Source organism: Chenopodium quinoa, unplaced genomic scaffold (assembly GCF_001683475.1).
Source record: "Chenopodium quinoa cultivar QQ74 unplaced genomic scaffold, ASM168347v1, whole genome shotgun sequence".
Classification (NCBI taxonomy): Eukaryota; Viridiplantae; Streptophyta; class Magnoliopsida; order Caryophyllales; family Amaranthaceae; genus Chenopodium; species Chenopodium quinoa.
This window is the reverse complement of record NW_018743955.1, coordinates 5934178-5956788: the sequence shown is the minus strand read 5'-3', so window position 1 is coordinate 5956788 and position 22611 is coordinate 5934178. Positions and strand designations below refer to the sequence as shown.

General features: G+C 36.1%; 2 protein-coding genes across 8 annotated transcripts; one reads left to right on the top strand and one right to left on the bottom strand.

The window, feature by feature from the left end:
• Positions 1-767: 767 nt before the first annotated feature.
• LOC110689248 lies at positions 768-14213 on the bottom strand. Of its 7 annotated transcripts, none has more exons than XM_021865981.1 (12): positions 14057-14213; positions 13795-13862; positions 13380-13598; positions 11757-11922; positions 7699-7816; positions 7265-7377; positions 4688-5750; positions 4418-4605; positions 3121-3158; positions 2827-3037; positions 1544-1606; positions 768-1065 (listed from the first exon to the last, which is right to left on the bottom strand). In XM_021865981.1, exons 4-11 carry the CDS (start codon positions 11889-11891, stop codon positions 1604-1606), a joined length of 1869 nt encoding a protein of 622 aa, XP_021721673.1. In that variant the 5' UTR covers positions 11892-11922; positions 13380-13598; positions 13795-13862; positions 14057-14213; the 3' UTR covers positions 768-1065; positions 1544-1603. The 7 variants fall into 7 exon arrangements, with proteins under 7 accessions (XP_021721673.1, XP_021721677.1, XP_021721674.1 ...); XM_021865985.1 differs by having other exon boundaries at positions 11757-11879; XM_021865982.1 differs by having other exon boundaries at positions 13380-13593.
• A 1571-nt stretch (positions 14214-15784) lies between these two features.
• On the top strand, positions 15785-16396 carry LOC110689486. Its single transcript, XM_021866272.1, has one exon. It carries the CDS (start codon positions 15785-15787, stop codon positions 16394-16396), a length of 612 nt encoding a protein of 203 aa, XP_021721964.1.
• The last annotated feature ends 6215 nt before the right edge of the window (positions 16397-22611 follow it).

The window sequence follows — 22611 nt, the reverse complement described above, 5'->3', positions numbered from 1 at the left end:
ATAACCTTTTGAATTAAACAAAAGGAAACAAAATTGGCATTTGACTGCAAACATGCTAAAACAAAGGAGTACATAAGTGACTGATTAGAAATATAGAGCTCAACTAAACAAAGAGCCTAATTAAACATCCTAGTTTCTAGAATTTGCAACTAAGCACAAATATTAATAAACTTATTATAATGTATGTCAGTTTTTTATTTAATAAGATCTCCTCGATTATGTAGAAGTTGAAAATCAATTTTTTATTTTTCTTTTTCATATTTTTTGGGTTTATAATAATCTAGTTGTTTGAGACTAGTTAATTGTAAAGACCAAAAAGCTTGGTTGTGTGTTTATAGACCTTGGTCGGCTACTTGGGTCAGTTGAATTACGACGCTATCTTTCTTCAACGCGTTGACGAACAATCTTAGAAGCTCTGTTACTGAGGTTGCCACAAAAAAAGATGAGCCATCAGCCTACCAAAATGGTGAATAACACCATTGCACAAGTATATGTATTATGCTACCCCATTTCCGAGGTCGTCCACGAACACGGGTTATGTTACACCCATCTTCGAGACAGAGGTCTGTTTACAGTTTTTGAATCATGAACTAAGAATATCTTCTGTATGACCGTATTCATCAGTCTTTATGCCCCCTAATCGAGTGAACTGATCACGAGTTTAGCTTAGATCAACTCAACTCGAGTTCAACTCGGGCTTGAACAGTTCAGCTCAAGATCAGTTGAATTGGAGCTACTTTTAGATGGATCTGTCATAAAATAAAAGATTGAACAAAGATAACTAGTAGATAAACAAATATAACAAGTAAAGTATAACATAGATGTGTCCTGAGTAATAATATAGCCTAATATACAAGCCTCAAAACAGAGACCAAAATTATAAATGTATTTTTAAAAAAAAAAAAAAAAAAGTAAAAGAACAATGGCCTCATGTCATGTAGACACCAAAGGCAAGATTAATTATAACAAATGTCATAGAAATAATTAAAAATTGTATAGGGTATAGCACCATTATTCTTTCTTTGTATCTGTATGTTCTCCAACATCTCCAACATATAAGCAAACCTGCATAATACCACAATAAATATAATCAATAACAGACATCACTAATATTCAAAACTCAGCAAAAGTGTCGCATTTGAACGAGTATCTAGCACAATATCTATCATTTTGTTTAGTGTTTAATGATATTAAAGACCTACAATTTTATAACCAGGAAGTCAGGACCATAGTGCATTTAAATTATTGGTCAGGAGTGTAAAAGACAAGCGAAAGCAGCAATAGGCACAGTTGATTATAGAGGGACAGCTGAACAGGTACAAGTGTAATACAAAGAAGAAAAAATTAAAATATATAAATTTAACTCCTTCACCTCTGACATCTCAGAACCATAAGCTTATACTATAATATCAAAGCCAATGAAATTGATGAAATGAACAAAATTCACATGAAAATTTACAAATCTTGGGGAGTTCCAGAAAGTAAATATGTTAACGAATTTCAGAATTTGTATAGGCAGAGGCCATAGACAATAGGTACTAACCATAAATTCCTTCTCAGCTTTCAACAAGTACCATGACAACTTCAATTGTGTCTCAGCAGCTCACTGTCACAGCAGGGAAAAAAAACTGTCATTTCAGGAACACAAATACAACTGAACATATCAGCACGAGCGTAAGCCTATACACCGAGCATCAATGTGAATGTTCATTGAGCTATAATCTGGCACTTGTCTCATAAAGACTCCAAGGCATCATCCACAATTATATTACATAATCTGGTAAACAAGTTTAGAGTCGAGAAATCTGTACTCAAAAACATTTGACAATCTATCAAAACAATCTTGCTTGATTGTTTGGCAAATAAATCTGAACACAGCTCCAGCTACCTAATTCCAAAAACTGAAATATACAGATTTAGTTACTCAAAAACACAGGTAACTCCCAAATTGGTTCCTAATCTCACCGTACCCATAAAGGCTATATTAAACATAGACCATTTACATGACTCATCATTTTCTCCCCTGCATACCATTGCATTATTCTCAATCACGGAATGCCTAATTTGGTATTACACTTAAAACTTTAAATTTCAGAACATAATTATTAAACAAAAAAAATGAACAAATTCATAGAAGATCCCCGCAGGTTGGGGGGGGGGTCAACAATATATAAAAAATCTACTTTTACATGTCAAAACACAACTAATTCATACTTGAGCATTATAGGTTCGATCTAATAACTACACATTAATCAAGTTCAAACCTCTTCTTTCACAGCAAAGTTATACCTTTTATGGATTAAACCATGCCTCGCATTTTTAAAAAAAAAAGTCAATCAAGAGTTGCTAAGGCTAATACGAGTATACAGCAGCAACGTTCAGAGTGGATCCAGCCATATGCATCAAGTGGAATTGTCAAGGATTATTATGTATAGAACAATCTAATTACAGTATTACCTAGGATGCTTAGACAGCATATGCTTTCTACATCACCAGATAAAATCAATATTGTGTGTTCAAAAGTAAATGGTTTTCAAAGCATACAGAAAAATTATGGATGCAAAGCTCGGACAAAACTGAATTAACCAAACTACATAATCAATCATCAGAAAGAGGATCCAATCACATTACAGTAAGCGTAGCAACTCCTGCTAAACAAGCAAAATGGAATTCAACTGATTTGTAAAACAAATATAATACTGCAAGTACCAATCAACTTTTTGGTGAGAGTACAGGGTGTGTGCAATGGTGGATGGGTGGGTGAAAGAAAGAGAGAAACTAAATGGAGTGGAGGTAGGAAAAGAATGACATGGAATGAAAGTAAACCTTAGTAAAAAGCCGTGATGATCTTCTACGCTTTGAATTAACATTTCCATCAAGCTGCTTTGAAGACCTCAAATTCTTTGCCTCAGCATTTGCAAGTTTACTCGGATGCTCAACGCTGTTTAAATTTCTTCTCTTCTTGTGCTCCCCAGTAGATTCTGAATCCGAAGACTTTTTCCGGGGCTTCTCCATTAGGTTATTAGAATTCAAGCATCTGAATAATAAGCAAATTAAGTTATTAGGTAAAACAAGGTAAATCCTGAATAAAAATCTTCTTTTTTGAGGTAGTGAGCTTACTTTGATCCCTCCCTTCCATTTCCAGCGTCGCTCTTACCCTGCAATGTAAGTATTACTTAGAACCTAATACAGTGATTTTGTGAATGATGGAAGCCAGGATGAAAAAGAAAATGCACTTCTGACCAATGTGAGTATCATGATGATCTTTATTTTAAAAAAATGTTATTCATATATGTTACTGGAAAAAAGTTATTCATATGAGTATCATGATGATCCATAGGAACCCCTATCTTCTCTACAAGAAGAGAAATTCAAGCTGACAGAATCAGCCCTCAGGACTTTGTGCACTATTCTTATTAAAGTTGAGGGCATGGAGAAGAGAGAGAAATAAGGAAAGCCAAAAATTTAACCAAAATTCAAATATGCTGCTGTGGAACTAGAGGATTCCCAGCAGCCAGCTAACAAAAGATATTATTCAAGAGTTGTTCCTTGGTCATTCAATTAGCTAAAATCCAGAACGATAAGGGAGTATTGTAAGAAAGGCGCAGGTTTTAATATATATTTTTCAGTATTATTAGAAAATTCAATCCTTCCAGCTCGAAAATATATATATATATATATATATATATTTAAATGCAACAGAGAATCAACCTCTTAGAGTTTAGAGAAGACGAGAGAACAAGGTGATTAAAAGACAAAGCAGAAACTGGGTTTGTATTATAGGATGATAAAGGAAATCATGATGGCTAATGCAAAGTCAGCAATCCAGATTTCAGAAACTTGTAATTACAGAGACTTTAGATAGTTGAGAAATGACTATGTTTGTTAGAAAATAATGCAGGGTGATTGTTATATTTCCTGAGTTTTATGAAGTTCTTCCTACTTTTTCTTTATCCCTATTTTGGTTAAATTTGTTACCCTTCATCTTCCCTCGCCCCACTTTGTTGGACCCTCTTATCTTTAAAGAGTCTAAACTATGTTCTTTTCCCATCACAATAGGGGGGAAAAACCCACTTTTCTACTTCCCTTGGTTTCTGATGCTACAGTAACAAGGAAGATCTTAAGGAACATAGAGAGCATCTCAAAAGGATTTGGATAATTCCCTCGCAGATTAACAACAGCATTGAGGACTGTCATTACTGCAATTTCAGGGCAAGGAGGCTGATTTTAATCATTTTAGGGTCTACTTTGGGCATGACTTATTATACTACAATTAATCATCAACTTGCCTTAAATATCTGTAAGTATCAGGTGGAAACATATTATTAAGGCTTCACCTACCTTTTATAACAAGAAAAAGAGAGAAGGGGAGAGGGGGGGGGGGGGGGAGGCAAAGGTTTAAAGCAAATTTAAATACCAGATTTCCCACATTGGCTGTTGATGGGCTTCTGCAAATGTCCTCTTGAAGCTCATTAGATTTAGTTGATATGCGAAGATCTAACTCCTTTTTATTTGAAACAGCCACCTCAAAGGACCCATCATCTTTTTTCTGAAGCTTATTAGCTTCATTACTAGCCTCCACTGTCCTAAGAGATCCAGCATTTCCTGTTTCAATACCATTACAGAGATTAATAACATATTCGAGCCCTTTTACAAGGAGAAAAATATCTGCTTACTGAGTGACTACCTGCTAAATGTAATTGAGCTTCTCTTATTTGCCTATCAAGTTTCTCAAATAAGGTTCTGTTGATTTGCTCCGCTTTACTCCTATCAGCAAGATTAAATGGAAACTTTAACATAGGAGACACATTTGTTCTTTGACCAACTTCTTGAGCAGGACACATCTGCAGCCCATCCCTGCTGGGAGTCTGAATAGTTTTAACTAATTCAGTCTGTTCAGTATTCTTTATCTGGTCAACTGTGTTTACATGTCTACCAATTTCAGAAGGAGAATATTCAATATCTTGACACATAGTAGAACGAGTAGATTTCTGAACAGGGTCCAGAGAACAATTATTAATTTGCTGCAAGGATTGCTTTTTATGAGCACCATTACCAGTATCTGCACCCTGGTGTGGCATCTCTGAAAACTTAGGATCAGATGGCACAGAATTTCCAGTAAAATTAAAGCGCGTTCTAGTTCGGACAGCTGCATTAATGTCTGACTTATTAGTCAATATTTCCTCTCTTCTGCAATATTTTGCACCAGGAAGTTGCCACTCAGTACCAGGTTCAAGTCTGGATGATAAATGTGCTTGTTCTTCTTGTAAATTCCCCAAGTTATGAGCAGCATTGCTTAAGCATTTCAATCCAGGTGAAGACATAGACCCTTCTCCATCATCAGGCTCAACAGTTTGTGTCAGATTATCAGTCAATATTGAGGTTGGATAAGACCGATCTTGTAGTTGGCGATTATCAGTCTCCTTACATGGATCTATAGCATCAGATCCATTTTTTTGCTTAGGACAATGTAACATTCCTATATCTTCATGAAAACTTTGGGACTTGGGCTTGTACACATCAGGATTTATATGAACTCCAGATGTTAGACTCTCAATCCAGTCTGATGGGCTTGAATTCAGATCAACATAAAGTTGAATCCCATCCTCACAACGGACTTCAAATGTAAATTCAGGGGAAGGTGCTACTGCAGAGGAACTAACAACAGAGGAGAAGGTATTCTCTGCAACACCTGCCCCATTGTTACTTTCTCTATGGAGTTGCGTTAAATTACCCACATCAACAGATGCCTGCAAAGCACAAGAGGCAAAATGAGCCGTGCATCTTAAAAGACAAGCAGAGTCATATGATAGCCCTGTTAGATTTTGAAGATTTTCATATGATAGCCCTGTCAGAATACTGTCAAATGTAAGACTGTACTTACCAGGTCACTTTTCCTACAAAAGCACTCCCTCCATTTTTTTTAAGCGACACGTTTTACCTTTTTGCACTATTCACCTAATCCACTCTTACCAATGTTAGTGATTGATACATAAGGATAAATACAATCTTGTGCGTACTTGTTGGAATCGTTTGAATGAATAGTTTATTAATATTTAATTGTTATAAATTTTTACTTATTGATGATTAAAGATGTTATTGGTCAAAATTTTGCATTGGCATATGTGTTCATGAGAGAACGAAGGGAGTACATCATTAACTTCATATTTAGCCTCATTCAATCACAAACCCAATAATTTAAATACATGCATAGTCTCACATACTTCTCTTTTGATAGGTTTCTTTCACAATTCTCCCGCCCCTCCTCCTCCTCCCACCCCCCTCCCCTTTCCCAAACCTATTCTCTGAACCCTAGCTTCCGGTGGCCCCCACTGCTTCCCTCATTCTACTGTCTCCTCTCCCCCCCCCCCCCCCCCACCCCTTCCCCTCTCCTATAGTCCTACCCAACTCACTTCTTCCTTGCAACCAGGGATACGTATAGGAAGTTTGTTTAAGAAAAATTATACTCTGGTATAGGTAATTACCCAACTGCATTTTCTGGATTTCAAATTAGCCTCTTGCTTAGTAACTATAGTAAGAAAGATGCAGACTTCCTTAGTCCCATATTAAGCTTACAAATTAACTGTTTTATAATCTCTAAGAACAAAATTTGACCAAAAGTTTTTTACCAGAAAAATGCTTTGAACATTTAACAATGTTTACCATGATGAAATATATGATGAATCTACTAATAGTGCATTCTCTGTTTCTGCATTACAATGAAATATATTCCTTGACAAAATCAAGGCCACATCTTCCGTACATTGTACAATATTTCTTATGAAAGGTACCCGATTGGAGGGCTTAACATGCTTATGAGATCAAATATACTTTTCCAGCAATAACCAAGGATATGGTGAAATAATTGCCACATACATAGGATTACCTTGAGAATGTCAGAAACAAAAGAATGCAAAGCACTAAAGGTACACTATATTCCAAAAACTGATCAAATTTTGCATATTTTTTAGAATTGAGTTTCAGGACACCAAAAGTGACCTGGATCCCTCATTGCTTCTATCTCTTTTCAATGCCATGGAATTAATATATGGAGATGAAGGGAAAAGACTTAACAGATGAATTCAAAACATTGGACGTCTTTAGAGGCTATTTCACAATCAATGACAAAACTAAATGGACTCAGCTTGATTATAACAGGTTAAAAGTCTAGGCATGACGATTACTTTACAAAATTGTGTGAACACACAAATCATCTCAAGTTATAGCCAAACAGGCAAAGATAACCTAACAATGAGATCTGCACCTTATCAGAAGTAGCAGACTCTTTGGAATTCTGCAAATTATCTGGATCTGCATCTCGCTGATTAAGGCACTGGTTGTTGCGAAAGCTATTATGGGATGCGATGCGTCCACGATCTGGATATCAGAGATTAAAAAAGAACAAAATTTAGGGAATTACGAAACTAAATAATACCAGATCTGATAAGAAATTAAACAGGGGAATGAGGATTCAAGAATAACGATTTAGATATACATTCAATGTCAATGATCTAGCCTATTTTCTTGTAATTCATATCATCTTTATAAAGCACCATACTCAAATAACAAAAGATACACAATACAGCGGTATCCGTTCCTAAAAAATTTCATGATTACCACAAACAAACTGTAAGAAAACGAGTTAATCATTTTTTTTTTGGGAGAGGGGGAGGGGGGGATGAAGAGATAATTAGATACCTTTTCTCTGTTTATCTGTTGAATTCATCCTTGCAACAGTTTGCAACTCTGTTGTTCCTGAAGCAAAGAGATCACTTCTAGTACCCTCCCATATGGCTCTCGTGCTTAGGTTCTTCTTCTGCATTTAAAGTGATAATTGTCAATTATTGTGAATATTAGGAAACAAATCACAATAAATCAAAATATAACCTTCAGAGGCATGTGAATCAAGATATCAAAACATTCTGATACGACCGTCGTAAATTCTAGTCCCTCAGTTTTTTTTTGTTTTTTTTGTTTTTTTTTTTTTTTATATATAGTGACACTAGCTTCCGCATGGAGTTTAGTAGAAAGATATATAGGGTGTATAGGTAAGGTGGTTTGTTAGGAAATCAAATACTTCCTCTGTTTCTTTTTAGTTGCATCACTTTCTTAAAAAAAAAGTTTCAAATTAGTTGCATCCTTTCTTTTAGTAAATAAACTCTCTCTATCTCTCTCCTATCACATGGGTCCGCAATTTGAAAAATGATGCAACTAAAAAAACGGAGGAAGTATAAGGATGTGAGATGAGAAAAATAATAAAATTGTAGGAGTGGGTACCATGAAGAGCTAGAAATAATTTAAAATGCAGTAGTGGGGACTAAAAGAAAGACAAATATAATTAAAAAAAGTGGAATATATCCAATACAGGAAATTATGTCGCTTATAAAAATGAATGGTCAAGAAAAGTGTCACTTGAAAAAACCCGTAGGTTTAAGGAAAATGTCACTTTAAAAAAAATAGAGGGAGTATGTGGTACAACCAAACCCTTCTCAACTTGGTCAAAACATTGATACCCAGTCCTTTATTTACCTGGGTAGTATTGGGAAATTTATAGATATTGTGTACGTTTGAATTCTTTGAAATAAAACTCTTTCCACATCATCGTCAAAAATATTGTTTAAATATTGGGAAAATTGGTTTATATAACCGTAACAGCTTTGATGCTAGGCTCCAACAACTAAATTGGCTGTACATGAACACACCAACTATAATAGTATGAATGCCTAATGTCACATCAAAATCGATTAACCCAGATCCATCCCTTCAAGTCACCTTCAGAATCCTTCACTCCCTTTCTTCATCCCCAACCCTCCCACCCAATTCCACTAACTTAGAAAGTTTCACTGGAATACGGAAGAATTCTAGGACAGTATGTGGTGTATCACTGAATCATTGAGTTCTCCAAACATTACAATTGGTGCTACCGTATATAGACACCTTACTTGGTGCTACTCCTTGAGACAAATCTACAGACAAAAGCCAGCATAGACCCCAACATCAGCAGGCCTTAATGTGTTACCTTTTTCGCAGTTTGCAAGCTACTATGGGACAATGGAAAACATGCAAGTAGAATGGAAAATCAAAGAATCATTCCTGTACAATCTCAACCAGTAAACATAAATAAATTAATGAATTTATTATGTTTTAAGAAAGTAAAATATAAGAAATTTTTGTCACGTTTAGGACAAAGTAAAAAGTAATTGTAGCAAAATGATATATTAAGTATTTGTAGCTAAACGAAAGCCACATGCAAGCACACAAACATCCTATTGGCAAGGTCTCAAGCAATGAGAAAGCACAAAATCTAGTTAGGCTGACGAATTAACGTCTACTATAACAACCCTAGAGCTCCACATTTCCTTATTGAATACCAGAACTAAAGCCCTGTATGGCCACCCCCTCCCTCCCCCCTCCCCCCCCCCCCCCCCCCCAAACTCTCATTAGTCTTATGCTTTGCCCCTCTCTCTTGAAATCCTAAGTATTGGTTTTCTAACTGACTTATCATCAAGTGACTAAACCATCTAGACCTTGCCCTCTTGCATCTCACCTTCATGGAGATAACACTTACTTCCACCTTATCAACCAATTTCTTCTTAACACAACTTCCATCCAAAACGTTGGCAAGTTTTTGTGATTGGAATTTGGAATATCATTAATTACATTAATTTTGGTTATAGAACTGTGTTCAATATTCACATAAATTTATCATTTATGCATAAATACAAGACAACATTAACTATATGTTGGAAAACCTAACTTTCACATTTCTTCATCTTTAAGAGACAATGTATCCTTCCTAGTAGCCTAAAACCTTATGCCCAAAAAAACCTTCCATATCTCAATTAGATATACTTATCAACTTGGATTTACATTATAGATTACAATTCGTACCATTACACGACTAAATGTGATATTATTTTCCTTCAAATTAATGCAATATTCACTACCAATACTACTTTAGTTATAGATGAGAGAAAAGGTGATAGAAAAAAGAAAGGTTTCACACTTCATAAAACAAAAGTTCATATGCAACAGTTCTACAAATTGAAGTTTATCAGCAAAAAAAAAAATAGTTTCTGAATGAAGCACCCCTTGAATGTAAGGCTAAGGCTCTCACATGAATAAAGGATACCTTTTGGAAAGACTTTAAAAATGAGTTCCATGAGAAATCCTGCCACACCAATTTCCATCACTCACTAGCCATCATTTCATGAGATCAATTAAAGCTTTCCGTTTCGTTATTTTTTCCATTCATGCATCTTTACACAACAGTAGGAGTTTTACTTTTTACCAGTAAACCTAGTGTCCTTTCCTAAAGAAACAAGGCAGCTCAATTTCAATTCAAAACATGTAACTGTGAGGAATATGTTCCATAGAATAAATACGTTCAAACATTTTCATGCACTTGGATCACTAACCTAATTTCTATATTCTTGGCCATATATGCATATACTACATTAGGTTTAATCTCAATAACTGTGTCACTACTTGACTGAGAAACATGAACTTTAGCAAGTAGTTCAATATTTTTTTATTATTATTTTCTTAGTACATCACAAATGTAAGATTGCTCACACAATAGGATCAGAAATACAGAATAGATTTTAAAAGGAAAAAAAAAAAAAAAAAAAGTAGGAAAATTAAAGAATCCATCCTCCAAAAAAAATTGGCTGACAAAACCCCTATGATGCTTTAGTTCATATAATCCAGAGTTTGGGAATGGTCTTTGAGTATTGCCTGAACCATGATGGCATGAGGGTATCAAATCTCCTAATGGAAATTTTAAAACATTAATGTTCCATTTTGAAAACTAGATAAGTTAACTGAAAACAACAAAATTCCTTCCCCTTTCTAACAGGACCTGCTTCTTAACTTTCCACAGTTGTCTCAGTTACAACCAAAATACTATTTACATTTGTAAATAAATCATTAATATCTTACGAGGATGATATTTCTGACAAATATTAAAACTCAGGATCATTACTGGAAAGCTGGTCAAAGAATGGACAATTTCAGGCTATGTTTCCCTTACGATGTTATTAAGAAAGTTGATCCAGTCATTGTCATAGTACTAGAGAGTTTTCTATAGCCCGATTCAGATTATTTAAAAACCCACTTGGGTCTCAAAAATACAATGCTGTTTGAGAATTTAAATACAGTGAAGTATGTTATGTAATATCTCCTTTATTTACCCTGATTTCTACTATGTCCATGACTACTAACTCCTCAATAATCAATGTAACACAAGTAGGGTTTTGAAAATAAGTTTCCCGACAATAGTAAAATACAACTAGCTCCATGACTTCTCTTAAAGTTACCACATCAGCCTCAAATTATCACACCAGGAAAATGCATTTAGAGGAAGTCACTAAAATTAAATATGACTTGCTTCGCTCATACTAATAAAAGTGCACATTTAACACCAAAAAAACACTCAATTCTCTCATGCAATTACTATTAACACAATAAAACCATTGCAATTATATGAGCACCAAAAACAAGAAAGTCATAAAAAGTAGCGCTGCAATCTAACAGAAGTCCAATCAACTGAAAAATATAATGGCAGATAATTCACAGAGCCAACTGGAATTGAGCAGGCACCGTAAAGGCAAATAAATTAAAAAAAAAAAACATGAAAATTGAAAAAATGTAAAGTGTAGAACCGAATATAAAGTTGACTATAAGACATCTCCATAAAAAAATGTATACTAGCTTTTTCCTCATTCATCTGACAGATAGCGACATCAGTAAAATACCTCCAAGTAAAGAATCAAGGATGTTGCCATTTCAGAGTTTGACTTATTAGCAGGTAGACCATATTTCTTGCACAAGCCTTGGAGATCCTTTCTTGAGAAGTTACGATACAAATCCTCCTCTTTCTGGTCTCCCATATGTTTCAAACGAAGGCATCAAATTGTAAGCCTGAGGCCAAAATTAGCAGTAATGTTCAAGTAAAACAATGATGGCCACTTACCAAATGGTAATTAGCTTTAATCAATAATCATAGAAAGGAATCTCAAACAACCAAACTTCTAGCTGTGTTAAAGGAAGGCCAGCCAATATAAAAATCTAACTTTTCTTTCGATTTCAAGGACATTTGATTTATGAGTTATGACGCTAAGAAATAAAAAGAGCATAATCATAAAACATAAAAGTCTATGCTACTCTCATTCATACATGTCAGAAAATGATGTGGCATATATAAGAAGTAACGGCCCGGTTGGTCAGCACTAGATGATGATTGATGGCAGTAATAATAGTAACCATGAATGCAATTTTGCAAGGGAAGTCCCATGTCAGCGTCCAAAATTATGCAACTCCATTCCCAATTGTGTGGAGTCTTCATAAATTTCCATCACCACTAAAAATCATGGTGGTGGTATTGAATGGCAATGGAAATTTTAGAAGATCAACACATTATTAGAGGTGAAGAAAAATTAACATGGAGTCAAGAGTCATAAGACCCTCCTAACGAAGTTAAATATGAACTTATTATCATCACATAACTTTATTACTGCCAACCAAACATGTAGTAATTTAACAAAGGGACAATTGAGTTAATTTACATCTTTCCAGTCACAAACCTCAAATTACATTTATCATTTACGTATCCTTCAAAGGCTGCACAATGTAACTTTTTATTTAACAGCATGAAAAAAACACGAAAACAGCATTAGTGCTAAAAGTACACTATTAGATTTAGCAAATTTTTGAGAGCACTTTTCACAATCATAATAATCATTCAGCATCAGTGAGAGGATAGCTTAGTTAGGACAAACATTTGAATAAGCAAAGCCAAATAATTGGCTGATCGCCTAGAAAATCATATTACAAACTTCAATATACAACCAAATATAGATAAGAAATAGATTGACCAAAAGGAATCTAGCTGATATTTACATAATACATCTTATTGATAAATTGATAATGGTACCATGAAGTGCAATGTCTAGCGGGACATAAGTGACCATGGAAACTAGTGGCCTCCAATGAAGCAAACAAGAGGTGTAGAGTTTGCACACATACACAAACACAATTATGTGAAGAATCAAAGCAGAAATGTAGACGTCTATAGGAACCTAAATATTCAACACTTGGTATTGCATCTCCTCATAAGGTCCTACCCTTGTTTGATGAACTACATGTAGGGTACTTTACCATTCTCATTTCTTTGACATAATCCAAATTCACAACACAAAAATCATTTTATATCTTAGCAATACCAAAGGTGGAGACGAATGTTATACCCTTTGTCGGGATTAAAATACAAATCATTTGCATTTTCTATCTTTCAACCCAGCATATAACGAATATTGTGATCTACTAGAGCAAGCAATCTTTAGATAATATCAAAAAATGTCCTTCACAAACCAACTAACCTCGCCATTCTTCTTATTTGCTTACTCGTGAAGCATTGTCATTAAGTGATTCCTAATATGCCTCTTTACATCTTTGAGAGGTGCGCGCAATTGAATGTAAACTGAATCTTTTGTATACCTCCCTTTATCATTTGTTCGAGATGAAGAAAACTAAGAACCGAAACATCGAACTCGAAACGATGCAACACATCTATAAGCATTATCATAATCCCCACTGAGCTACAAATACAACACAAAAACAGAAAGTACAAACAAAAAACAATTCTTCAAGAATAAATACCAAATATTAAGCATAATCACATCAAGCTTTAACTCGCTAACAGACAAACAAACATACAAATATCAAACCCTAATAAATAAAATATGATTAAAGTATAAATAAAATTAGGGATTTTAATCAAAAGGCAACAAATACCTGAATTCCCCTGTCAAATTCGTTGATTGATGCAATAAATCCCCTTTTTTAGCAACTTTAGCTTGAAACTGAACAACAAAATCCAACACCCAAATACAAAATAAGTACTAACCCGCCAAAATCAATCACTTCCCAAATTGAAACTAACATTAAATTCAAAACAACATATTTCATATTTCTGGAAAAATTCATCACAACCTAAGGTGAAATTCAACAAAAAGAAGAAAAAAAAAAATGAAAAATATAAAGAAATTAGAGGTACCTGATTGAATAAAATTGCGAGAAATTGGTCGAGAAATTGGAATAAAAGTACAAGAACTGAGAGGAGAGAGAAAGTGAGTGTCAAAAGGAATTCAAAGGAGAGCTTGACTAGCTCAGGTGATGTATCAGCTCAAGTTTGAGGAGGCTTTTTTTAAAATAAAAAAAAAAAAAAAAAAAAAAAAAAAAAAAAAAAAGAGAAAATTATTTTTAACCAATTTAAACAACTGTTATTTCTATTTATAGAATGTGTAAGAACAAATTATATTGTTGATTTTTTTTTTTTTAGGAAAATTTGCAAATTGCAGCCATTTAAAGTTCGTATTTTGTCAATTGCAGCCACTTAAATTTTTTTTTGCAAATTGCAGCCCAAAAGTTCGTATAAATTGTAAATTGCAGCCCAATTCAATTTTTTCATCGGTTTATATGTTGAAAAATCTTCGGTTAAGGTTTTAGGGGTCATTTTAGTCCTTAAGGGCCCGAATGGAGCTTGGAATTAGCAAAAAAATAACGTAAGTGTCTCACATTTATAGTTTCCCACAAATCGATACATTTTTGTTACGCAAAACGAAATACTTGCGTTATTTTTTTTGCTAATTTCGAGCTCAATTCGGAACCCTAAGAAAGAAAATGACCCCTAAAACCTTAATCGAAGATTTTTCAACATGTAAACCGATGAAAAAATTGTATCGGGCTGCAATTTACAATTTATACGAACTTTAGGGCTGCAATTTGCAAAAAAAATTATAAATGGCTGCAATTTGCAAAATACGAACTTTAAATGGCTGTAATTTGCAAATTTTTCTTTTTTTAATTTAAGGATTATAATGTTAATTTATTAAAGGGAAATGATGATTGTATAGTGGGAATAAGATTTTATACTTTTTTAATTTCAATTTTAGATTTTAGATTTGTAAGCATTTTCAATAGCAAACTAATTGTCAAATTATTTTACCGTGTCATATACGAAGTACTTAGTAAGTCAATAAATTAATTGACTTTTTGACTACTTTGAGCTCTAATGACTTATTATTAGCTTAATATTTAATTAAACCACACCTCCTTAATTAACATTTTTCATACTTGTATTTCATTTTATTTTTATTTTTTTGTTTTTGGCAAGTTTTTTTCTAAGCATATTTGATTGTCCAAGCTAATTGCATTTTCTAGCTCCAATGGTCAAGCTAGTAGCAAATGATTATTTAATATTGCAAGCAAGTTCATATCTACAATTATTAAAGTTGCACTAAACTTCTTTAGTTAGTAATAAATCAAGCATTCAGTAATAGACTTTATAGTTACAGATAATCAAAATAAATTAAACAAAGTAGGGGAATGTTGTAGGGATAGGCTACACATACGATCCTTCTATGTGAGGCCTACATACAATTTGAAAAGGTTTTTTTTAATTTATAAGTTGTTGAAATAGGCTCCAAATTCCACTCAAATTGAAATTTCAATTGAATTTAAAATGAAATTTTTGTTACCATGATAATATTAAAATTCAAATTATTTGTCATTTTCAATACTCATACTTAATTTCTGAAATTTTTTTTTTTTTTTTTAAAAAAATACTATTCTCTTGTCTTCCAGAAATAACAAATTCCATTTTTTATATTCTAATTATATAATTCTCCCTCGAAAGAAAGGGTCTTTCTCTCTGCTAGGGCAAGGGCTTTTCTGCTATGTTCGACGACTGAAATTTTGCATTCGTTCTCTCTGATCAAGGGATATGGCGGATGATCTGGTTTCGAGATATGCAAATCTTAATTTGGAAGATGAGGAAAATGGAGTTGTGGACTTAGGAGCCACTGATGCTCTGCCTATGAACGATAAATTTAATCTTCTGCTAATTGGGAAGGTTATGATTGATAGACCATATAACGTTGATGCTTTCAAGGCTACGATAACGAAAGTATGGGTGTTGACTAATGAGATTGTAATTAGGGTTCTTGGCCCTAATTTATATGCATTCCTATTATTTCATTGGCGTGATAAGGAGAAAGTGTTGTCGGGTAGGCCGTGGTGCTTTGATAATATGTTGATTGTGATCAAAGAGGTGGAGGGGGACGAACAACCTGAGCGTATAGCCCTATGCCACTCACCTTTTTGGGTCAGGATTAAATTTCTCCCGTTCAATTGCAGATCAGATACGGATGTGAAGGAGATTGCGTGGAACCTTGGGGAGGTGTTGGAGATTGAAGAAGACAAGTTGCGGCTAGATAGATTTCGAAGGGTTAAGGTGATGAGTAATGTGAACAAGCCGTTGCGTAGGTGCCAGAAAATTCGAGACAAGGCTGGAAAGGAAATTATATTGTTGTGGAATTTGCCTATGAGAGATTGACATTCTTTTGTTTTGCGTGAGGTAGAATTGGTCATGCGGAGAGGGATTGTGTTATGATTTCGAAGGAAAACAAGAAAATAAATTAGGGTGGGGAAGATGGTTGAGAGCCTCACCGAGAAAGGGTAGAATGAAGGAGGTAGAGGAACTCGAAGCGATTGTGGCTTCGAGGAAGCAATTATTTATTACGAGAGACAATGAAGAGGGGCTAGGGGGTCAACTTGATGATGCGAGCGAAGAAGAGTCGGCTGATTTTGCTAGTGTGTTTGATGTGAACGCTGTGAAGAAGCCTGCGATGATCGAAAATATCAAAGAAAGTCATACTCGTGAACTGTTGTTGAATGAGTCAAGGGTTGTAATAGGGAGTACGGTGGAGCATGGGGGAAATGAAGAGGGCGTAATGCCCCCTTTGAGTTTTGTTGTTGGAGTGTCAGATGCAAGTAAGGGGAGGGGAAGTATGCACGTGAAGAAGAGTGGGAAGAAGGGAAGGGGGGTCAACTTTTATTGTGAGCAAGAAAGGAAATAATAGAGTGGTGGAAAAGAACAATTTGAGTGGTGGAATGGTTGGGTTGGGAGACACTGATAAGAGGGGGGAGGAGGAGGGGCTACTATCCTCTTCCCTGAGCTCGAATTTGGTCAGCAACAAGGTGACTAGTGGAAGTGGAAAAACATGGAGGAGGCATAATAGAGGGGGGGGGGGAGGAAAAAAGGTCTGTAATATGGATGTTGATGGGGGAACAAGTGAGTGGAAAGAGAGGTAGGGAGGAGAATGATTTGGGCAGGGAAGGAAGTAAGAAGGTGCTACTAAATGACTCTTTATCTGAATGGTGTGAGGCGGAGACTGTTGTTCAGCAGCCCCGCCAAGCCCAATGAGTATTTTAAGTGCTAACTGTAGAGGGCTGGGTAACACCTCTGCTGTTAATAATCTTCGGAATTTGGTCCGAAGAGAGGCCCCGTCTCTTATCTTCATGACGGAGACGAAGTTGAGTAGCGGTGAGATGATGCAAGTGCGTGACAAATTGGTAGGATATGATAGTTTGGCAGTGGATAGTAGAGGTCGGTCTGGGGGTGTAGCTCTTTTTTGGATAACAGGTATCGAGGTTGATTTGTGCTCGATGTCTTTACACCATATCGATGTGTTAATTAAAAAAGGCCTTGGTCTGAGGGAGTGGCGTCTTACTGGTTATTATGGGTGGCCTGAGGTGCATAATCGTCACTTATCTTGGAAGCTTTTGAGTGACTTATTTGTACAGGGAAGTGGAGAGTGGGTTTGCATTGGGGATTTTAATGAGATTTTGTCGGATAATGAGAAGAAAGGAGGGTGTGACAGGGCTTTGTGGCAAATGGAGGATTTTCGTGAGGTAATTAATGTGTGCAATTTGCAAGATATCCCGTTTACTGGCTATGAGTTCACTTGGGATAATGGTTAAATAGGTGAGAACAATGTCCAATGCAGGTTGGATAGGGCATTGGCGTTACAAGGGTGGAGGGATATTTTCCCAAAAGCGAAAGTGGTTAATTTGGAGAAGGAGTGGTCGGATCATGCCCCGATCAAATTATTACTTGGGGATGAGGGTAACACGAGTAAAAAAGATAAAAGTGTCTTTCGGTTTGAGCACATTTGGACCGAAAGTGATAATTGTGAAGGGGTAGTAGAAGAAGGGTGGCATTTGGGAGGACCTTCTGTCGTGACTAAGCTCGGATTATGTGCTGAACTTTTAAAATCCTGGAGTAATAAGGAGTATGGTCAGATTTTTCGTGAGATTCGTAAGAAGAGAAAACGTTTGAGCATCTTAAATAGGGGAAGTCGAGCTGCTGGGAAGGTGAATGAGCGACGTCGAGTTGTGAAAGAAATTTCTAATCTGCTGCATTATGAAGAAATGTATTGGCGTCAAAGGTTTAGAGCTTTTTGGTTGACAGCAGGGGACCGAAATTCTAGTTTTTTTTTATCGCAAAGCTTCGCAGTAAAGGGATAAAAATTTCATTGCTTCATTAGTGGATGATGACGGGGTAAAATATGAAGATGTGGAAGGTTTAAATAATGTGGCAGTTGGTTACTTTAAGAAGCTTTTTACATATTCGAATCTGAGCTCTTATGAGGAGACGTTGGCAGGGGTTGACTGGAGAGTCTCTGATGATATGAATGCGGTTCTCAATGCAAATTATACGGCGGAGGAGGTTTTTGCGGCACTCAAACAGATGCACCCTTTGAAAGCTCCGGGGCCGGATGGTATGTGTCCCTTATTTTTTTCAAACTTATTGGCATATTGTTGGTCCTACGGTTGCGAATTTGTGATTGGAGTTTTGAATGGTGATGCTATTACGGAGTCTATTAATGATACTTTTATTGCTTTAATTCCGAAAATGAAAGAGCCGGATAAAATGGGTGATTTTTGACCGATAAGCTTGTGTAATGTTGTGTATAAGTTGATCACCAAGGTGCTTGCGAATAGGTTGAAATTTTTTTTGTCGGATATTACTTCGATTAATCAGAGTGCTTTTACCCCGGGTAGATTGATTACGGATAATATTTTGGTCACATTTGAGATATTTCATCATATGAAGACCTCGGGGAGTGAGAATGGGTATTTGGCTTTGAAGCTTGATATGGCAAACGCTTATGATACGGTTGAGTGGGGTTTTTTTTAGAGCTGTGATGATGAGACTTGTTTTTGCAGAAAATTGGATGAATAGAGTTATGTATTGTGTTTCTTCGGTCTCTTTCTCGGTTCTTATAAATGGGGAGCCTTCTAGGGAGTTTGTTCCGTCGAGGGGCTTACGACAAGGTGATCCTCTATCCCCATATTTGTTCATTTTGTGTGCAGAGGCTCTGTCTAGACTGTTGACTAGAGTAGTGGAACGTGGTGGTTTACATGGTATTCGGGTGGCATCTACGGCTCCTTCCATTTCCCATTTGTTGTTTGCAGATGATAGTATTATTTTTTACAAGGCCAGTGCAGAGGAGGTTCAGACGGTTAATGATATCTTAAGTGTCTATGAGGAGGCGTTGGGACAAATGGTGAATTTAGGGAAAACAACGGTGTCTTTTAGCAAGGGTGCTCCACTTACTAGAAGGGAGGAGCTAGCTGAGTTACTTGGGGTTAATATTGTTGATATTCATGATAAGTACCTTGGCTTGCCTACAGTGGTGGGAAGGTCGAAGAGAGTTCTTACAAAAGGTATTAGAGAGAAGTTGTGAAAGAGGTTACAAGGGTGGAAGAGGGGAATGTTATCAAAAGTGGGTCGGAAATTCTTGATTATGGTAGTGGCCCAATCTATCCCGACCTACACGATGAGTGTGTTCAAATTCCCATCCTCTTTTTGTGATGAGTTGCGTTCGATGGTTGCTAATTTTTTGTGGGGGCAAAAGAAGGGGGAGCGTAAGATTCACTGGATTTCTTGGAAAAAGCTTTAAGAACCAAAGGCAGCGGGCAGTTTGGGTTTTCGTGACTTTAAGTCTTTTAATACGACTCTTTTGGGGAAGCAAGCTTGGTGTCTTATTCAATATCCGGAGAGTTTGGTGGCGAAAGTTCTCAAGGCACGCTATTATGCTGATGGTGATTTTTTGAGCTCAGATATTGGAGCTTCTCCAAGTTATACTTGGAGGGGTATTTGGGGAGCAAAGTGGTTGGTGAATCGAGGTGTGAGGTAGAGAGTTGGGGATGGTTTGGATATTATGGTATGGAAGGACCTGTGGATCCCAGGTACTTCTTCTCCGAAAGTCATTTCTCCAAAAGGCGAGGCTCCGGATGATTTGCGTGTGTGTGATTTGCTGCATCTAGTTGAAGCTTGATGGAATGTCTCCATGGTGAATGAGTTATTTTTGCCATTTGAAAGAGATAGGATATTAAGTATACCGATTATATTTTGTCTACCTCGTGACACTATCTGTTGGGACTTAGAGAGGCATGGTGTTTAATCTCTAAGGTCGGTGTATCGGGCTATTTTTGGGGAAATGAATGTGGAGACAGTGGTCTCGTCTTGTGTTAAATTGTTTTTCTGGAGGGCTTGTGTGGAAAAAGTTATGGCACGCTAACACCCTTAGCTTCCTAGAGTTAAATTGTTTTTCTGGAGGGCTTGTGTTGGGGCTCTTCCAACAGCCCGTGGTTTACATATATAGGAGGGTGTTGAGTATTTCTCCAATGTGTTCTGTCTGTGGGGCAGAGGAGGAATCTGAGCTTCATTGTCTAAAGGAGTGTGTCATAGCGAGGCTTATTTGGGATGAGAGTGGTGTGAGTTGGGGTAGCAGCGCAGCACTTTGGGGAGGTTGCTTTGGCTTGGTTGGAGCGTTTACCTAGCAAGGAACATGGATTATTTATGACTATTTGTTTGGTAGTATGGACTGCAAGAAATAAATGGGTGTTTGAAGGGGAAGCTTGCAACCCCAAGAAATCGATTGTGCTCACGAGTGAGTTACAGAAAGATGATGCAGTTGTGGTTGGTGGGGGAAGCGCTGCGAGACAGAGGTGGAATCTACCAGCTAGGGGAAGGGTGAAATTGAGTGTTGATGCAGGTTTGGTCGAGGGAGTGGGATCCTCAGCGGGTGCGGTTGTGAGAAATGAGAAAGGAGATGCTTGTATTGCAGCAGCGTGGTGCGTGGAGGATCGTTGGCAGCCCAACATTGTCGAAGCTAAAACTATACTACTGGGAATGTGGTTGGCGTTGGATCATGGTTTTAAGGAGGTCGAGGTTGAGAGTGATAGCTTGAGCATTGTGAACGTAATTCGTGCACGAGAGAGAGGGAATAGCTCTCTTCATATTATCTTGGATGACATCTATCACGTTGCTAGTTTTTTTGTGTTTATTTCGTGGAAGTTTACTCATAGGGAATGTAATAAAGTGGCTCATAAATTAGCTCATTTGCCTCCATGGTCTGTAGGGTGTCGTGTATGGGAGTCTGACTTCCCATTACCTATTGTACCAATGCTTCTTGCTGATTCCACTACGAATGAATGAGATGCCCAACTTAGGGGCTTGTTTTCAAAAAAAAAAAAAACAAAAAAAAAACAAATTCCCCTCTGGTTGAAATTGTTTTCCATGGTGAACTTTATATATATTCTAAAATTACATATATATTAAGATTATATATTGTTTTCCATGGATGTAATTACATATAAAAAGTATATATATTTTGAAATTACATATCTCGTCGGATACTCTGGATGTAAGTGACCTCTATTTTTCTTAAAATGTACTTCTTCCCTCCTTTAAGACCACTCTCCTTCTCTATCAGTAACATTGTTCAATATTATATAAACCCTTTTTTTTTACACAACCCATATCATTATAATTGAGCTTTGTCTAGCAAAGATACAAAACATAGGGGACATTCATCCAACCAAATATGGCACTCTAGTGTACATTTTTTAAGGAAAATTTACCGGGAATAACACGACATTAAAGTGGCCTTCCAAAAACTGCACCACCTTTCGATTATTTCAAAATAAAATACCTTTCACATACTTTCGCTATAAATGGTACAAAAAACTTGTAACTTGTTTTACAGGTTACCCCATGACACAGTCACAATATCTTTGGTTCAATTAGTATTTTACAAATTTGATTTAAAAAAACCTAAATAATAAAGTGAGAAGCTAAACAACACCCTTATTTTACCAAGTAACGCCCACATTTAAATATGAATAGACAAACATACCCTCAGGTGTATTCCATGTTCTAAGTTAATCTAACATCCTCTCTTCCCAACAAACCACCACCGACCGAGAGCAAGGTCATCGAACACATCGTCGGAATTAAAATTGTTTTTTTTGGAGGGAGAAAACGTCAATTTTTCCAAAACTCTAAAGGAGAAACACCTAAAATAATCAAAAGTCCCTGGGAGATTCGAAAAGCGTTTTACCCCGTAGAATTTTCCAGTTTTTTTGCGTTTTTTTATTTTATCATAACTTTTTGATCCCAAACTCGGATTTAGACACATAATACATCATTGGAAAGCTTTGAAAGTCTACTTTCCAACCCATTTATGTCACAATATCTTTGGTTCAATTTTTATCATTTGTAATCGTTTTTTTGTGTCCGATGACCTTGCCCTCAGTTGGTGGTGGTTTGTTGGGTGATTCCCGGTGAAATGGGAGTTGGGTAAGGGGTTTATTTTTATTTTAAAAATATTTACTTTTTAAAAAAAAATTTAAAGAAAAAATGTTTAAAAAAATTGGCCAAAGATATTAGGACAAATATCATAGATAACTATAAAACAG